General features: G+C 28.1%; 1 protein-coding gene across 2 annotated transcripts in view; it reads left to right on the forward strand.

The window, feature by feature from the left end:
* The window catches only part of MESK2 (misexpression suppressor of KSR 2), a 244,284-nt gene that overhangs the window by 56,856 nt on the left and 168,401 nt on the right, over nucleotides 1-19,027 (forward strand). For both annotated transcript variants that reach the window (XM_088188171.1, XM_088188169.1), the window contains exon 2: nucleotides 17,095-17,180. In XM_088188171.1, the coding sequence (XP_088044297.1) occupies nucleotides 17,104-17,180 (77 nt within the window). In that variant the 5' untranslated portion in view covers nucleotides 17,095-17,103. The remainder of the gene's footprint in view (nucleotides 1-17,094; nucleotides 17,181-19,027) is intronic.

A 19,027-nucleotide genomic window follows, 5' to 3' on the forward strand; every position in this document is an offset into this window, starting at 1 on the left:
TTGAGGGGGTTGGCATATTATTAAACATCCTATAAAATTTTATTGCTCCACCACTGTGACCTAAAACCCCTATTTTATTGCTCTCGGTCAGAATTTAAGATTCGCCACGGGAAGGGGACGTGTGGCGCGCATATTACACGTGTATCTATGCACACGTGGCGCGTGCGCCTTCAAGAACATAATACATCGTCGATCTCCTATATCGAAACCCAGGAAATTGATTTTTAAAGTATGGATAAATTTACTGTCGGAAAACATAATGGATTTACATATTTATTTATATTTTTACGTGAAACCCAATACGTCGCAGCTGTCAAAGTTAACATATTATTTATACTTGAACACATGAAAGGCCAAAAAAGTATTCTTGATATGTTACATTTATATTGACGAAAAAAAAATTATGTCACTATTGGCATATAGCTGTAGTTCAGCATATGTTAAATTATTTTACAAGTATATTATTAAACACTGTAATTATTTCCTCATTGATAAACACATTTTATTATCACTAATCTGTTGACATTCACAAAAATATTGATAAAAACTCCAAATATATTAATATGTAAGTAGCATTGAATATAGATTTTAGTACAGAAATTTTTTTATTAATATTTATATTGAAAAGGCAGTTCTTTGTCGTCTCAATTCAAGTTCAATATCGTTATTTATTATGACGACCGTTTGCCAAAAAAATTATCGTTTCTTGGATCAAAATTTCGAACGTTTTTCAGAAATACTTTAAAACTAATTTTAGATCAAGATAGTTTTACCCTTTTTATTAATATAGAGTATAGATTTATCATTTAAAATTTAGCTTAGTCCACGTTTTTTAATTTATCAATAAATCAATATTTTTTTGAATTGCCGTTATTATGCAACCAGATAACAGTTTAAGCTCGCTTACTAACTAGTAAAATAAAGTGGTTAAACAAGTTTTAAAATCGGAATAAAAAATTGTCATTTGTGTGAATTTTTGAGGACCCAATAAATACCGTAAAATTAATCAAATTCATATCAAACTTGAAAATCTCGGAGAAATTTATAAGCCAACTTGATCCGCTACCTTGTTTAAACATAGCAGCTATTAAACAAAATTGTTAAAAAATCTTAAAATTCAAGGTTTTTAACGATTTTGCTGGCAACTAGTAATAATTTATTGTATATTATTACATATATTGCAACAAACTATGGTGAGAAAATATAGAAGCGCTCGTGGAGAAGCTGGCGGAGGGATGATATCAAGTTTCAACCTACTTTTTCAAAATATAAAAAAACTAAAGCTGGCAAAATATCTACTGCTTAATGAAAAATTATTTAAAATAAAAAAATGTAACGTTTTTAATTTTTAATTCGTTGTTTTCTAAAAAAAATTATTGTTTTTTGTAATTTTTTAAAAAACCACTATTATATTTAATTTTAAAATTATTTATTAATAGATAAGTTTTTGACAAACGCTATAAATGATCCATAGGTACTTTCTGTCATACAGTGAAACAACGTTACAACATCATAACTTACGTTATTCCACAATTGAAAATGTTCATTCTTGACACAATCCAATATTCTTATATAGATACTGGTTAAGTATGAAAAAAAATTCTGATGAATAAATTATGAAATATAATATAATAAGAATTTAAAAATAAGCCTATGTAAATCTGTAAATTAATTTTTCACCTAATGTAAAGTTGAATATTTACGTATTTACGACTTACAACGTTATTCGCGTCGCGTATTCAATTGTTGCGCTCGTTTATTTGACCATACAACGAAATATGTCAACGCCTCTAAAAAGTGACATTTCCTTGATGGATATCTTTTGAGGTCAAATTGTACAACGGGCTAAATTTTAACCGTGCTTTTTTCATCTGATTTTGTGCTATTTACGCAACCTTTACGCAACAAAGAAATATATTTTCACTACATGGAAGAGATACATGCTATTTATTTGTTACCCTTTTTTCTCTTGTACATAACGAGAGCTATTGTGGTGATCTTTTCAGTTACAGTTTTTTGTCATGTTCATCCATATTATTACCGTGGTTAAGTTGATTTAAAGCGCGAGTTTCAAGAATTAACTTGACAAAAAGTAAAGACAAACATTTAAAAAAAATTAAAAATAATAAATAAATAGTAATTTATCATACAAATATAGATACAAATCATTAAAAAAAATTGCTTGTCTTATTTTTTAATAAAGATTTTTTTATCAATATTGTGGGACATTACTATCTTCAAAAACAATAAATTCGCATTTGTGCGAATACTCAGAAACGCTTTCAGTTCATCAATATACAATACTCGTACATATTCTCAGTTGTCAATAGATTCATGTATGTATTTGATAGATCAAGAAAAGCGTATAGAAAAATCGTTTTTCACTTACTGCACATCTATTCAAATACGATATATAAATTGAACGACCGTATCATAGTACAGAGCCGCATTAGTAAATATGCGACAGACAAATATCCAAATAAACTGGGTGACATCCCAATCTGAATAAGTAAGCAGACTGGGAAAGTCTGCATGTGATATTATTGTCTCGGCAAGGGTAGGCGGAAAGAGGGAGGGTTGCCGGTGCGCAGCCCCATGGGGTGGGGCAGTTTTCCGCGCGACAACAGAGGTGTGTCGGAGGAAATTGTTAAAGTTTGAATTGGGAGCCACTGTTAAGGCCTTCTATGAACCCGGAGGGAGGGCGCTGGGTGGGTGGTTCGCGGGCCGCGCTTTGCTACACCTGCCAGAGAAAGAGTCGCAAATCCGCAAACGAAATTGATTCTGCTGATCTCAGAGGCGGTGGCGTTTTCGCGAGGATAAAAAACAATGTGAAAGCGATGATGTATATATTATGAATATAAATATATATTTATTTAATGTATATATCATATATATATATTATATTATATTATATTATATTAATAGTAATTTTGACCTTATCTCAGCCGCATTAGACCCTTGAGCTGCGTCGTCCTTGACTCGATCTTGTGTTTTATCATTTTTCCGTTTGTTTGTTTCTAAAGGAACAATAAGTGCATTAATTTTCGAATTGGTTTGTTTAAATGAATTTATATTAGTATGAATTTTGTTAAAGTTTGTATATACCTGCTACGTTACTAATCATATCAATTAATGGAATTATTTTAGGAGCGATCGCAAAGGTAAAACTTTTTTTTTTGTAAATTTCTATAGTTAAAATTGTTGTATTTTAAAATTCATGTTAATATTTTTGTTTATTGATTAAATTTTTTTGAAAGTTTTTTTTTTGTAGCAGTTTTAGTTTTATTTTATTGTTTAATCTTTTACCGGATTAATTCAACATTTTACTTAGCTTTTTGAGATGTGAGGACTTTCGTACCGCGCCTTTTCTCACTCGCATCTCGTTTTGACCATCGAAGTTGGGGTAATAATCTTGGGCGTAATTTTGACTGAGCTACGTCATCTTTGCTTCGAATGTGTTTTGTTATTTTTCTGTTTGTTTGTTACTAAGGGAACAACACGTTACTTTAAGAATTGGTTTGTTTAACTGAATTTATATTTGCTAAATTTAATTAAACTTGGTTTAAAACCAGTAACCAAATATCCGAAATTGCTTTCGATTTTTCGGTCAGACAAACCGTCAAATTTCACAAAAAAAGATGAAACATAAAAATACGATAAAATGCTTTGATGAAAAATTAACTTTGGCAAACCATAATTTGAATGAATATCTAAAACTAAAATTTAGGCAAAATTAAAAACTCTATTGTAAAAATATATACAGAAGCAATTGAAATCAAAATTAATAGAAAAATAGCATTAAATAAAATAAATACTTGGATACTTGGTTACCGATTTTATACCAAGCTCAATTACATTTAAAAAAATTAATTCATTCGAATTGAATTCACTTGTTGTTCTCTTAGTAAAAAGCAACGGAAAAATAATAAAATACAAAAGGACAACGCAGCTCGAGGCAGCTCGAGATAAGGTCAAAATTACAATTAATATAATATATATATATATATATATATAATATAAATCGTTTATTTTTTATACGCGATATTTTAAAATATACTATTATTATGTGATTTTTATCGCGTTTTTCATAAGAGTTTTAGTCTCTATATTTCGCCAAAATATTTTTGGCATAATCAGGATATTTTCATTTTTTATATACACTTTTTCACATTGCACATATACAACTTTTATAATTCGCAATTTCACTTGGATTTTATGTCAAAAACACTAGTAAGTAATATATATATACATATATTCTTTTCTATGTATTTATTCATATGCAGTAGTACATGTACTAGACTGTAAGGTGTGAAAAGGTTGTTCCAATCAAAGTTTCTCCGCGTCGATTTTTATTGAATAAATGGTGGAGTCGCTTGCGAAAGATACAACTTCCTCTTTCTAGATATTCACCAATATGCTGGCGTGTCTGTGTATGCATATAAGCCATCTAATAAAAATATTCCGTCCCAAGTCTCTGGGTAGATGGGGAGCACCCTGAACCCCTTAGGGCAGTGATTAGAAACCTTTTTTGAATAAAACACTAAAATAATAATGTCACTACAATTATCTGCTATAGTAATAATTAATTTAAATTAAATACACAACATAATACAAAATTATCGAATTAAATAATAAGACTGCATGTTTTTGTAGCTATCCAATTTTAGACAACCTCAATATTTTATTTTTTATAACTTTTTAAGTATTTTTATACCTACAAAACACTGTACATGGTAACAGGCTAGTAATTATGCCGTCAGTCATGTGACTAGATTTCGCGGGCCCATTTATCAGCAATACAATTCTCAAATTGACAGTAATATTTTTAATTTCATTTATTTTATTCTGTTAACGCATATTCATCATATTAGGCTTTAGAAATTTATATAGCTAAAAGTATATTTATTTTCTAGTTTTAGAATTTAAAATAGTGATTTATTAAATAATAAAATTAATTTTCATCTAAAAATTACTTTCTGTTCAATATGCTTTAGTTAAAATTATCGCTAAAAGTTAGAAAAAAAATTTTGGCATTCAAATTAACTTTCTGATCGAATCCAAAAGCTAATGCGGCAAGAATATTTTAAATGTTGCTGTAAAATTTACAATGCTAATGCTAATTCCAAAATTCAACCCCAAATTTATAACATAAAATGCAGTAAGCGAATTTTATCAACTAATAAAAAGATATTTTTTTTAGTAAAGTACAATATTACAATTAAAAAACAGTAATAAGCTATATACATATATAGATAATAAAGTACAATGTTAAATATAAAACTTTGATAAAATTATTTATTCATATTAATAGAGCGGCGTTGAAGTAGTAAATATTTAATTGCAATAAATGCCGCCCTATATACAATAATCAATAAAGGATAAGTCATCAGAGTTTATTTATAGAATGTAATTTAAAATTATTTTCTACTATTTTTAAACCAAAATGGACTAATTTATTAAATTAATAATGACATATCCTAACGTAAATTCTAAGAAAATAACTCATATAAATGACTTTAAATATCATATTTTTAAAGCAAATTTTGTGATCAAATTATATGATAAAAAAAGTTTGTTGTGCTATGACATTGTCTGTACTAAAAAATACAATACCCACCACGATATTCACAAATATTAGAGAAGAAATGATCATAAAATTAAAATGCTTAAAAGGATTTCTTTAATTGAAAGGCATTTTTTTGCGAAAATATAATAAAGAAAATAAAGCTGCAACTAAAGTCTGTTATGAGTAATTAATTTATTATCTTTCGAAATAAAGTCATTTATCGGTTGGAATTGAATCGTTTGTGATTATTGCACTTATTTTAATCTATTAGTCTTTCGATAAAAACAGTTGTTAGAAGTTATGAGCACATTGTGAGTAACATCAATAGACAATTTAATAGCTAAGCAAATTATTTGGAAAAATTAAACGATTTATAATATCAATAATCAATAGCTACGAATTTAACTAAAAACTAGAATGAAAATCTGTGCTCGTATATGTAACATACATTGCAATAAAGTAATTGTAATGATAATTTTTTTTACAAAAATTTGCTTGGAAAAAATTAATATGCAAAGTGATGATAAAAGATGAGGAATATGATCAATTAATAACAGATTCTTGGGGATTTATATTTTTATTTGGCAGCACTTATGTGTGAAGACATTTTTAAAAGTGAAGTTTATGAAATTATAATTTGTGTCCGTCATAACATATGATAATTTATAACAAATTTTGAGGATAAAAAGTGCCGAACTTCGAACCCCAGTTTGATGAAATGTTATCAAAAAAAGCAAATGCATTATTTTCATGCATTTCAGATGCCAAAATTAATTATAAAAAATTAATTAATTAATTAAAAAATAATATATTCGAAAAGAAAAAATATGCAAATAGACGTTGAAATTATATTTTTTTAAAAACAGATTTGCAATTTTTGCCAACCCTCATTGTAGAGGATATAATCAGATATTAAAAATAAATAGATGTATTGATAAACATCAATATTGTTATTACTTTCAAGTATAAAACTCTATTGAAACAGGAATTGTTTAAGCATCTTTACAGATTTTAAAAATATATATAGAAAAATGTTTTAATTGTATATGATCTTCTTTACTGTAAGCGTAGTTTAATATTCGCCAACGCTGACGTCTAATAAGAAGTATGCGGCTCGCGAGCCGCGGGTTGCCGAATACGTACGTAGGGGGGCAAAGAAGATTAACCGTGACACAATGCAAAGAGTGGAGGCGCTCGTATGACACGGGATGATAAATAAGTAAGCAACGCGGCCAAGACGCGTGCCGTATAAGAAAAAAAGACACATACTGCGTGGAAAATAAAGACAACAGAAGGAAAAAATAATACGACAAGGATAAAAAAAAGGAGCAAGCACAAGGGATTCGCAGTGCCAGTCAGCGATGCTCAACTGGCGGTTGACAGCCGAATGTAGGCCACGGGGGCTCTCTATTTGTCCGGTTTTATTATTCACGGTTAGCTGCAAATCGGCGCTTGCACACTGTGTTTAAAACTAGTGGTCAATATGCTTCTACCATTGTGAATGATGTCATGAAATTCTGCAGATTAATTGTGTATACATATCGCACGTTAACAACAATAATACCATCATAAAATATTAAAATTAAATGATACGAATCGTACCAACTTCTCGCAGTTGACATTAAAATATATTACTATAATAAAATGTTTAATAATGCTAATATTAACTAATTTAAAATATGGAAAAATAATAAAACAATTATCAAAAATACTTCAAAAAATAAAAATGTGAAAATAAATATTCTAAATATTAATGGAGAATTAACTATGGATTAAAAAAAACTAATGAATTTAATAAGCATTTTTGCTTAATTGAAACATTTCTATCAGATCAAATACAAATTGACTTTGATGATCCAAACACTATCACAAACATGGCTTAAGTTAATCGATCTATTTTTCTGTGCACCAGAATTATAAACGAAGCGGAAAGTTTGTGGCAAACAGTGCTAGAGAGAGTGGACAATTTTTCACAGTTTTACAGCGTGTCGTAGTTGACCTTGCCATAGATTATCTGTAGAAAGAACTCTACAACAGATTAAACGCATCTAAAAAAATTATATCATTTGCATACAGAATGAAATGTGAATCTGTAACTGCCATATTTATGGTATTAATTATTAACGCAAAGAGCAGAGAGCACAGATTGGACACTTGAGGATATCCTGAAGGGGTGAAATATTCCTTCGGTAATCAGCCGCCATAGGTTACCAATAGCGTTCCCAATCAAATATTCGAATTATTTGTCCGATTTTCAACTATATGAATATTCGAATAATTGATCAAATATTTTATTCGCACTGCGTATTTTATAAAATTATAAAAATATTAAAATAAATTAACCTATTAATATTTTTCAATTTTATGATACTTTATAGACAAGTAAATAATTTATTGTACTAATTATTTAAATATTAATATATTTGTAAAAAACCGAGAATAAGTGATTGATCGAATATTCGTAAAATATTCGTTTATACTATCTCAAATGAAAATTTAAAAAAATCTTATATTAAAACAATTTGTATACTTAAGCAACACAGGTAGTCGTTTTTTCCCTCAATATACCCGAGTGACTAGTGCCGCTCCAAAATTCATTGTCCTTTATGCGCCTTTATTTTGTTTCGAAATGCGAAATTTTTTTTAACGAATATGCTTTTACGCCTTAGAAAAACATTTGTGAATAAAATGTTTATCAGTTGTGTCCAGGGATTGAAATACTGCTAGTACCGATACGGGTAATACCGGTATTAGGGCAAAAATTGAAATCTCCATTGCTTAGAATTACGAAAACGCATTGGGTTAACGTTTGTTATATTGCAGTAAAAAAATCAATAAATGAAAAATTGCATTTATGAAAAAAATAGATACACAAGTTCAAGATAAAGTAAAAGTTATTAAAATGACAATTATTTGTTCCAATTTTATTTTTCACAATTATTTATAAAACATATGTAATTATGAACATTATTTAAAATACTAAAATTGATTATGTTATTTAAGCATAATATTTTTATAATGTTATTTCACATTAAAATGCGTGTTTCTTAATAACATAATATTTTATTTTAATATATTCGATTTTTTTACGTGTAAGTTAAACATTGCGCCATACATATTTTTTAGGTACATAAATATTTTCGAAACATTAAAAAAATGATGGACTTATATTTGCAGCTATACAATAAATTACTTAACATAGTAGGCCATGATCACATCATAACTTTACAGTCAAAGAACATAATTATTATTTGCAACATAATAGAATGAAATTAATGTTATGCTATCACTGTTTATTTTGCTAAATTTAACTAAAAATTAAGTAAATATATTTGACCATATATTTAGAATAGAAAAAAAGGAACCAAAATATTCTTTAAATTATAAAAATCGGTTATACCCATTTTTTCACATGTGAATCAAATTTATCTGATCCTTGCGGTTTGCATTGAAAGGTCTTAGCTTAATATTTAATCGCACGTAGATATATGTTGCACAACATTAGTAATGTATATTGAGGAAAACTTAATTTGATGCGATTGCAATTATATTTACACTGTGTAACCATTTTGCACGGTTATGCCATGAAGATACAATTACTTGATTAACATATGAAATTACACACTAATTTTAGCTGTAGCTCTTTCCTTATTAGTAGCGTTTATATACCGACAATTCCATTAGGAAAAATAAATATTTTAAATTAAGCTTTAGCTACATTCATGATTTACAGTGATTTTTTATTAATCAAAGTGGATATTTAAAATCCCTCTTGTGATGAAATACCATCGTGCAGTTTTTTTTTAATTTGAAATTACATATATATAAGCAAATTTTATGACGCCAGAGCTCACCGTACAAGTGTTTTTGTTGGCTAAATTGATTTTCGAATAACCCATCGAACTTAATTATATTTTTTTATTTTTCAGTAATTACAATTTCTTTAAATTGCTCCGAAATTAAATTAAACAAAAATTATTTTAATTATTAAATCGAAACAATCCAAACACGCTTGCTATAATTTTATTTAAAACTGAAAACCAAATGAATAAAATTATTAAACACAAAATATATATAATGGCGTTTGTATCGCACAACTGAAATTTATCAGTTAGATTACAAATTAACGGACAACTTACAGAAAATAATACAGTTAGATAAAAAATATAGTTATAGATATTACACTAGAATATTGATAATCATAACATAACCTTACATATAACAAAAACACAAACAAGAAATGGCAGTCGGCATATATAAATATTTTTTAATTCGCCTCTGAATTCTATGAGTTTTTTTTTTCTTATATATTTTAATTACTATAAGATGACTGAAAAGGTTGACATTGTTACTGTGTATTTACATTTTATTGGTATGCACTGTTTTTAAGATAAAAATAATATTCTGACAATAGTAACATACTGCCAGATTACTAATAACGGAATGACCACCATATCATATTTTGGCCATAAAAGAGAACCTTGCATCCTATACTTTCTCTCTTTCTTTCACATGGTAATTATATACGAAAAGAATAAGTAGATATACATTGCTATGTATTTATTTTAAATATTGTTAGTGCTGGGTACTGTTACTATACTATCTCGTTATTGGGTTGTACATTGAATAAAAAAATGACTACCTGCGTTGTATAATACACATATATGGGATGACATATTACATACAAAATTATTAAATATATTAATATAGTAGAAATGGTTTAAATTTATAACGCGAGGTGAAATTTACTCGTTCTAAATATTGCGGAACCGAAAATATTTTACTTCAATGTAAACATAAATGTGAAGCGAATGAAAAACGAACAGCGTGAAAGTTGACTGCCTGTTATCGACATGCTATCACAAAAGCAACTACGTTCAATATTTTCATGGTAACTTTTTAACGAATATAAAAGTCAGTCAAAATTTTTTTTAACGTATTAGCGGATATTATTTATTAGACGAGTAAAACAAATAATTTATTGTAGTGCTTTATCCGTTACAGGACGCTGGAAAACATTATTTATATTTTTAACTATATACTTAAAAAAGTAGGTAGGGCCTTTTTAAAACCATCGCTGTAGTTCCATTAATTAAGATAATTTTTTTTATAGTATTTGTTTTATTTTTTCTTTCTTATCCAATCGCCACGTATAAACCTAACTGATGATGCTTCTTTGCATCCACATTTCGAAGGCTTCTTGATCGCATTATCTGTGAGCGTCTATAAAAGGAACAAATACGTAAAACCTATCATTCTCATTCTTAAAAGCGAGTCTTGCCCACAAAAAACCTTATTCATTCAGGTAAAAGTTGTCCTAGCTTTCTCGATCTGGCATTTTATCTAGTAAGTGATCCCGGTCTGCATTTAGAGTGTATGTCAAATAGATGTATATTTTTGTACTCTCTATTGAAACTCCGTCTACGTGGCAAGTCGAGTCGTCTGTCTTGCGTTTGAATACGTTTATAAATTTCGTTATTTTATCGTTTAATTTCAGGTCGTATCTTTTACAGGCTTCTGTTACCTTATTAATGAGCGCTCGCAACCCCGCATCATTACAGTATCTTAAGCTATATTTATTCTTTCGTCTATTTTTAACAATTCGTTAAAAATATGTTTTATATAAATTTTATTAATTTATTTAGTTAATATAGCATATTTTTTATACACTAAACAAATATAATCAAAACATAATAAAAACACAAACATTATAAATATATTGAACCACAGTAATTTAAACCCATTTGCTAATTTGTTATTATACACCTGAGAGTGAGTTTATATGTTTGTGGATTGTCCTAGAAATATTATTATACAAATTCATATATTCGCCGTACCCGCTTTCTTATACCTATCTATCCTTAAATCATATTTATTTATAATATTTAACCTATGTACATCTTTATTTTTTATTAAATATTCTGGTAACATGTTATTTTTTAACTTATATATACGAGGTGTGAGCAAAGAGTATAATGAATAATTTGAAGAAGCTTATATAAAATTTGAATTAATTTTCTTTAAAGTATACTTATCCCAACTATGATTGGAAGCATTTCTGGAAGGGTTGGCCCATTATTGACCCATTTTTCTGGTCTATTTTCCCGTACATCGTTTCAGTACGCCATTGTAATATTCGGAGTTTACAGTAGTTCCCCATGGAACAACATCTAATCAGACTCGAAAAAAACAATTAGTATGACCATGACGTTCGACTTTTGATTGACACACCTTTTTAGAGCGAGAAGAATCACTCGTTTTCTACTGGGAACCACTATCAGGATCATAGTCATACACCCAAATTTCATCTCCAGTTATAATTTTGAACATCCGGATCTGCATCAATACGATCCTTCAATTCCATGCAAACTGACACATGATTTTCCTTCTGTTCGTCAGTCAAAAGTTTGAGAACAAAATTCGCACTCACTCGTCTCATTTGCAAACTATCGGTTAATATGCTTTGCATGGACCCGTACGATATGTTCAGTTTTTCAGTAAGCTCTCGAATAGTCAATTGACTATTTGAACGAACCGTTTTTGTCTGTTTTTGAGGTCAAAAGATGATCTCAAAAACAGACCGTTGCTCGTCTTCAACCGACTTATTTCCGCTTATAAATCGCTCATACCATTGTAAGCCTTCTTCAGAATCGCCACATTATCGCTATACACTAATTTTATTATTTCATGAGCTTCTTTGGCAGTTTTTTGCAGCTTAAAAAAACTTAATGTTAACGCGTTGTTCGAAATCCATGATGCGCTACAGACACAGTAAACACGACCTAACTCTTCTGGCTCTAGAAGCCGGCTGATGAGTCACAACTTGTTTAAGCTCGACACTGACTATCTTAACGGATCAGGCTATCAGACTATATACTTCAAATTGATGTAGCTTCAGAAAGTACTGCTATAAAAATTCATTTACAGTGTTTTTTATCACACCTCGTATATAAATACTAAAACATTAATATATTTTTTTTTATATATATTCAACTATTCCAATCTTTCAGCCATGCTACTACGATTAGTGAATCTATTTTTATTTAATACTACTCTCATTGCCCCATTTTGTTGTTTTTGAAATATCGTTTTATCTAATTAATTAAGCATATATAATATTGTTCACAACTATTCCTAAATATTTTATATTATCAACTTTTTTTTTATAACTATTTTTATATTATTATCTAGCATATTTTTATAGATAATAAACATACACGTGGTTCAATTACATTATTTTTTAACCAACCTTCTATTATACTTAATTCATTATTTAAGTTTTCTACAACTTCTTTAACATTATCACCTATGCAATAAATTATAGTGTCGTCTGCAAACCGATGCATTTTACATTTTTATATATTATTAATCATTAATATTTATTTAAAACAACAATGGTCCTAATTTAGATCTCTGTAGTACACCATAAAAAATCTTTTTCTCTTTGGAATTAGCATAATTTATTTTAGCTTTTTGCTTTCTCTTTTTTAAATGATTATTAAACTATTTAAATAAACTAGTTGTCGCTAACACTAATAATATATTTTTATTTACAGTAATTTAGAGTAACATATCGTCTACTTTTGTATATTTAAATATGTTTGATCAAGGGTCGACAAATTGTAACAAAAGGGCCAAATCATAAATATTTTAGGCTCGGCCGGGGCAGGAAGCAAAATTAAAAAACTACCGACATTTATAATTAAACTTCCTTCTACAGTCAACTGAAAGTGAATGTCACAAGCCACATTTTTTTATGTCTTACAGTGTCTTACACTGTTCTGCGTAATATCCTATCCTTTAGACCCCGGGCAAAAGCGCTCTGACATAAGCGGGCTATCATAATTGCACAGCGTCATATGCGTGCCTAACATTTATGCGCCGACATAATCGCGCGGTGTCATTTACGCAAAATAAAACAATGCTGATATACCTACATATTTAAGGACAGAATGGCGTAGTTCGTGAAATCTCAAACTAATAACTCTGAAGTTACGGGTTCGAGACCCGGCAGTGGCACTCGAATTTTTATTTAAAAAATTGCGCTATTATTAAAAAAACCGGACCCAGCTGCAGTGACATCTATTGACATATATTACACATAGTAATTTATAATTATTAATATAGGTGTCACCGATTCCTAAAATTTCAATTTGGTGGTTAATACTTACTTGTAGGTATTCATTATTTTTACGCTTTCTCAATTTTAAATTCATTAACATTTTTTTATGGAATATCTTTTCGAAATCTCATTTATGAAAATAAATTTAAAAACAATCAGTTGAGTGAGGTTTCGCGTGCTGGGAAATCGACTTAATGAGTATCATATACTTATGTATATACTGTACATTCATATTTATCTCTCGTTTTTATTTACCTACATATTCACGTACTGTTAAATTTAAACCCGCGTGCCACTTACGTTTTAGTATGTTTGGATGACGAATTTTAAAAGGTAGGAACGAAAAACACGTCGTGTAGAGCTTAGTAGGGAAAAATGAATAATAGTCAGGAATCAGAAGCCAGGACGACGTAGACAAATGATCTTATGTGTCTTCCTTATTTTGTTTACACGTGTACGCACAATTGTCTAAATGTAAATTTTGTAAAAAATAAATAAAAAAAAAATACTGCGAGCGATTCGAGATCGTCACGCTTTTTCTTAAGTTTATATCGTAAATGAACGGCTGAGAGATTTTATATTCAGTGTGCAAATTTAAATAGACGACACTAATCTACTACCAATACGGTAAACACGTTTAACATATTTTTTATAATCAATTTTTAATTTAGTTATACAGTAGAACAATACATTCTGATGTGCTTAAAATTATTAACCCCGAGAAAATATTTGGTTTTTTTTAGTGATATGTCAAAAACAAGCGACAGAGAAAGTGAAGGCTATTTTATTTACCTACATATAATATTTAGGGCTATAAAAAGCGATTGCAGATAAGATTAGAAAATAACTGTCGTTTTACCACTACAAAATATTCTATTATACTTTCATTTAATACATAATACATTTAGGATATAAATAGTGGTATTGTCGAGGGACGAAATGATGTCTCCGTTGCTCGTAGTGTCATAACCACGAGCGGACTCCTTTGAGGTCAAGTCTTCGTGTTCAGGGTTATTTACGCGAAAGTGGACACGATAGAAAGTTTAGTTCCTTTGATCCGTCAACGACACAAACATGTTGACTTACTATATTTAAAACGATTGTCAGCGTATTTGGCGATGTCTGCAACAGACATGACAGCTTGTTCCAGTGATAGGGACAAGATAAGCTAATTTTAATTGAAATAATCGTTAGAAGTTATCATGAAATATTACTAAATAAACTCTAAAATTAATATGCTAAAAATATAGTATTGTCATTCTATAAATAGTAGTAAAATATAATAATATATTGAAAGAGCTATTCATAAATAATCAAACTGTAGAAAACCTTTTTTGAGTTTGATGTCATATGAAAATTTAATTTAACTAAAATATTAATGATTTATGTTAAGCACTCGATTGAGATGATACATGTTAACTTATCATTAAACATAGTATATATGGGTTATATAAAAGTTACAGACAGACGTAATCAATTATTGATACCTGAAAAATATTTGATACAACCCTTCAAACGTATTAAAAAATATATTAATTTTAAACAGGCAGTTTTTTTGTACAGAAACCATCTGTCAATTTTTCAATCATTCCGGTGGCATATAAATATTTTTCGATTGAGTGAAAAATCGGCTTGTTGATATGAAATAACCTAATGTATAATGTATTAGAACAATAAAGATTGACACTTTTTCTTTTAAAATATATGTATGTAAAAATATATTTAATTATTTTGGAATTTTAAAGTCAATAAAGCACAATTTTCTGTATAAAAATTGGCTTAAGTTATTACAAATTATTTAATTAAAAATATATCTAGTTATGATATATTATGTATTTATCCCTGATTCAAGTGAAACGATTACAACTTCCTGATATATATTCTTTATTCAAATCATAGTTTGTATAATTTGAATGCCAGAACCTTTCAGATCTGACTTTTACACTGTCACATTTTGCTCTGTCTGACATCTCATTAAATTAAATATTTATATATTACATCTTTTGGTAAGATATTAACGTAGAGAAGATCAAAGACTTTAATAATGAAAATAAAGTCTAGCAATTTAATCTAGCAAAATCGAAATAAAAATACGTCCGTTTTGATTCAAAGAATATGTTAAATTGAAAGATAAATTAATCTGCATGTTCGAAAAAAAAAATATTGACTGGTTTTTACAACTAGGGCAATAAAGTTTGTACCTTTTCCTATCTGCTATGTATTCGATTGTGTATCTACTATAACTTGGTTTCAAAGTAGTAGTCAGCAAAAATAATTTTAAAACATTCGCGTAAATTTCATTTTTTACAAAAATTATATGAATTTACAGATTTCAAGCAAAGGGTTTCCGGAAAGTTTTGATTTTTAACAATAGGTTTCCGGAAACTCATAGAAACACCATTGCTAATATTTAACTTAACATAACAATTGATTTAACCGATTATTATCAATAGGCAGCTTGGTTTTCGAGCTTCTTTGCTGTCTTACCATTGTTCTAAAATTGTCTGGTTATCGTAAAAAATTCACTCATATCACAAGTATTGATTCTCTTTAAAAATTGTTCCCTATTTTTTTCTGATAAATAGCACAAAACGTATTTCGAAACGTTATATTTGTGTTTCGGTCTGTTCGAGCGGTACCAATTTAACTATTTTTTTACCTTTTATGTGGCATCCAGATGTCATAAAATGGTATGTTCCGCGTTTCCGAACGGTTATTTGTATAAATGCTTCAACAACTTACAGTTCTTTGACTAACAATACCTGCGTCAAATCGCAAATCGATTTTTCTCATAGCCTGCGCTGCGCCACAGTGTTTCAGTTTAAACTCGTACAAAAAATGCTATTTTGTTAATATTATAATGTATAGGAGCTATGAAAAAATATATAAACATAACTTGATTAAAAAGTATAAATAAAAAAAGAACAGATCACCTCTCGTAAAATTAATTAAAAATATGGTTATTTATTACAAGCATCTTGTTTCAGTCACAGTCATAGATTGGATAATATATATTAAATACATTTATATAATATAATTAATAATGCATTTTTAAATAATATGTATGGATTTAAAATAAATTATTTTCTTTCCTCTTTCAAATATTTTCTTAACAAACATATTTTTTAAATAATAACGATTCATTTATTTTTCATCAAGGCCAAAAATATATTTATATAACGATATTATATTTTGAATTATACATAATAATAATAATTCATTTACATTTTCTATCGTTTGTTTTTTTATACCTGAGTGAGTTCGATTATCCATTGTGTACTACAACAAATCAATTCGATTCACTGAAAACGTACGTGTGTAACTAGTATGTTCCATGTTTAACCTTACTCATCTAAACAGTGTTATTTAGGCCATGCTACATTGAGCACCGTTTTATTTTCATCAGGTGTTAAAGATGGCTGATATCCCAGAATCCTTCATCCATATTCCAAAATCTGAAGTGGGCGCAGGCGATGATACGGCTGTAAAATGGTAAGTAATTTTTTATTATTATTTCATTATTGTTTCAATCGAATTCCGCATAGGATTTAGTGACTTTGAAATTTAGACTTAACGTGGTGATGCTGATAATATTTTTTAATTATTTTCCTCATATCGTCAGCAGTATTGATAAAAAACAAGAATAATAATCTTAATTAATGCTTGAATATATAATATATTACACAAACTCGTTTTGTAATCAAACTTGTATTTTTTTTAATTAAGTGAATTATTGCATTATGCATAAGTTCATGTTTTTGGTTATCAAAGTAATACATTTTAGCCAATTTAAATGCATTATATATCATGTGTTTATGATGTGTTTATGTTTATGAGGAAATATACTGAAACCGTTCGTAAAGTTTTTGATAGATCAAGGACTGTTTTAACAGATCCTGTCTATATTAAAATATATCAGTACTAGTTATTGATATAGCACAAATTATTTAAAAAAAATATTTTTAAATATGTTAGAAATGGTTAAAAATAATTATAGTAATAAAAAGTTAGTATTTGTATTATGTATAAATGACATAAATTATTTCACTATAATTCTTGTAGTATGCATGAATTAGCAGATGCACAGTAAGGTATAATATTAATAATTCAGGACTTATTTTATTAAATTTTATTGAATTAAATTAGTCGTGCACTAGACTATGTAGCCATGATAATAATTTATTAATTCATAAATTATATGAAAATATAAATATAATAATATAATTAGATGTGTATTAATTAGTCGATTAAATTATTATTACTTTCAAAATAATACTATAAATATCATAGACTTCAGTAGGCTGCATTTAACAGTTTCTTTCTAAAAATGTGGGTATTTAAGAATACCGATTTCTTTGACGAATAAATGCACTATCTTTAGATATATTTTTATTGCTGTGTTTCCTGATTTTTAAAATACAATAAACGTGATTCATCACACTCTTATTTAAGGTTATGTTAAAATTGAAGTGAGCATTGAAAACTCTTAATACTATGTGTAGCAAAAAAAATCTAAAAAGTGCGTATTTAAAAATACCGTTTCTTTTCATTGAATAATGCATTGCTCTTAAATATATTTTTGTGGCTATTCTTTTCATTAAATATTTTAAAAAGTCCTGATGTTAAAAACTGTAATACTATGTGTACTGATAATAAATTCTAAAAAGGTAAATATTTGAGAATACCGATTCTTTTACAAATCCATTGTCTTTAGTTATATTTTTATTGCTTTGTCTTGCTTCTTAGAATAAGTTGCAATGCAGTAAACGTGATTTTCACACTCTTATTGTATTTAGTGTTGAGTATAAATTGTTAATCATTAAAAGCTGGGAATACTATGTGAATTGAAGAGTAATTTTTAAAGAACACGTGCTTGAAAATTCCAGATTTCTCTTGACAGATCAATTCATTGCTTCCATCTGTATTTTATTGCTGTCTCCTGCTTTTTAAATCTTAAATAAATGTGATAGTTATGAATATTACATGTAAAATAATATCAAGATTTCTAGGATTTTTATTGTTGCTGCAATAAAATCTACTTTAATATCTAAAAAAAAGTATTTATTTAGCCATTGTTTTGTATACTGATTTTTTTGTATAAATCGTGTTTTTGATTCTTAGGTAATAATATAAATCAGTGTTTTTAATTTGAAAATTCAATGCCCATATAAAAAATCATAGGCATATTTATTATTTGTAAATAAAATAGTTACATATTTTATTAGATTAGATTATTAAGATTACAAATTAATAGTTCACTATTAATTATTTCTGAAAAATCGATCGTGCATAATGACGTATATTGATTATAAGCTAAGATAATAGTTCTTAATGTATAA

The sequence above is a fragment of the Plectrocnemia conspersa genome, unplaced genomic scaffold, assembly GCF_051122295.1.
Source record: "Plectrocnemia conspersa isolate PC_06_02 unplaced genomic scaffold, ASM5112229v1 ptg000006l, whole genome shotgun sequence".
Lineage (NCBI taxonomy): Eukaryota > Metazoa > Arthropoda > Insecta > Trichoptera > Polycentropodidae > Plectrocnemia > Plectrocnemia conspersa.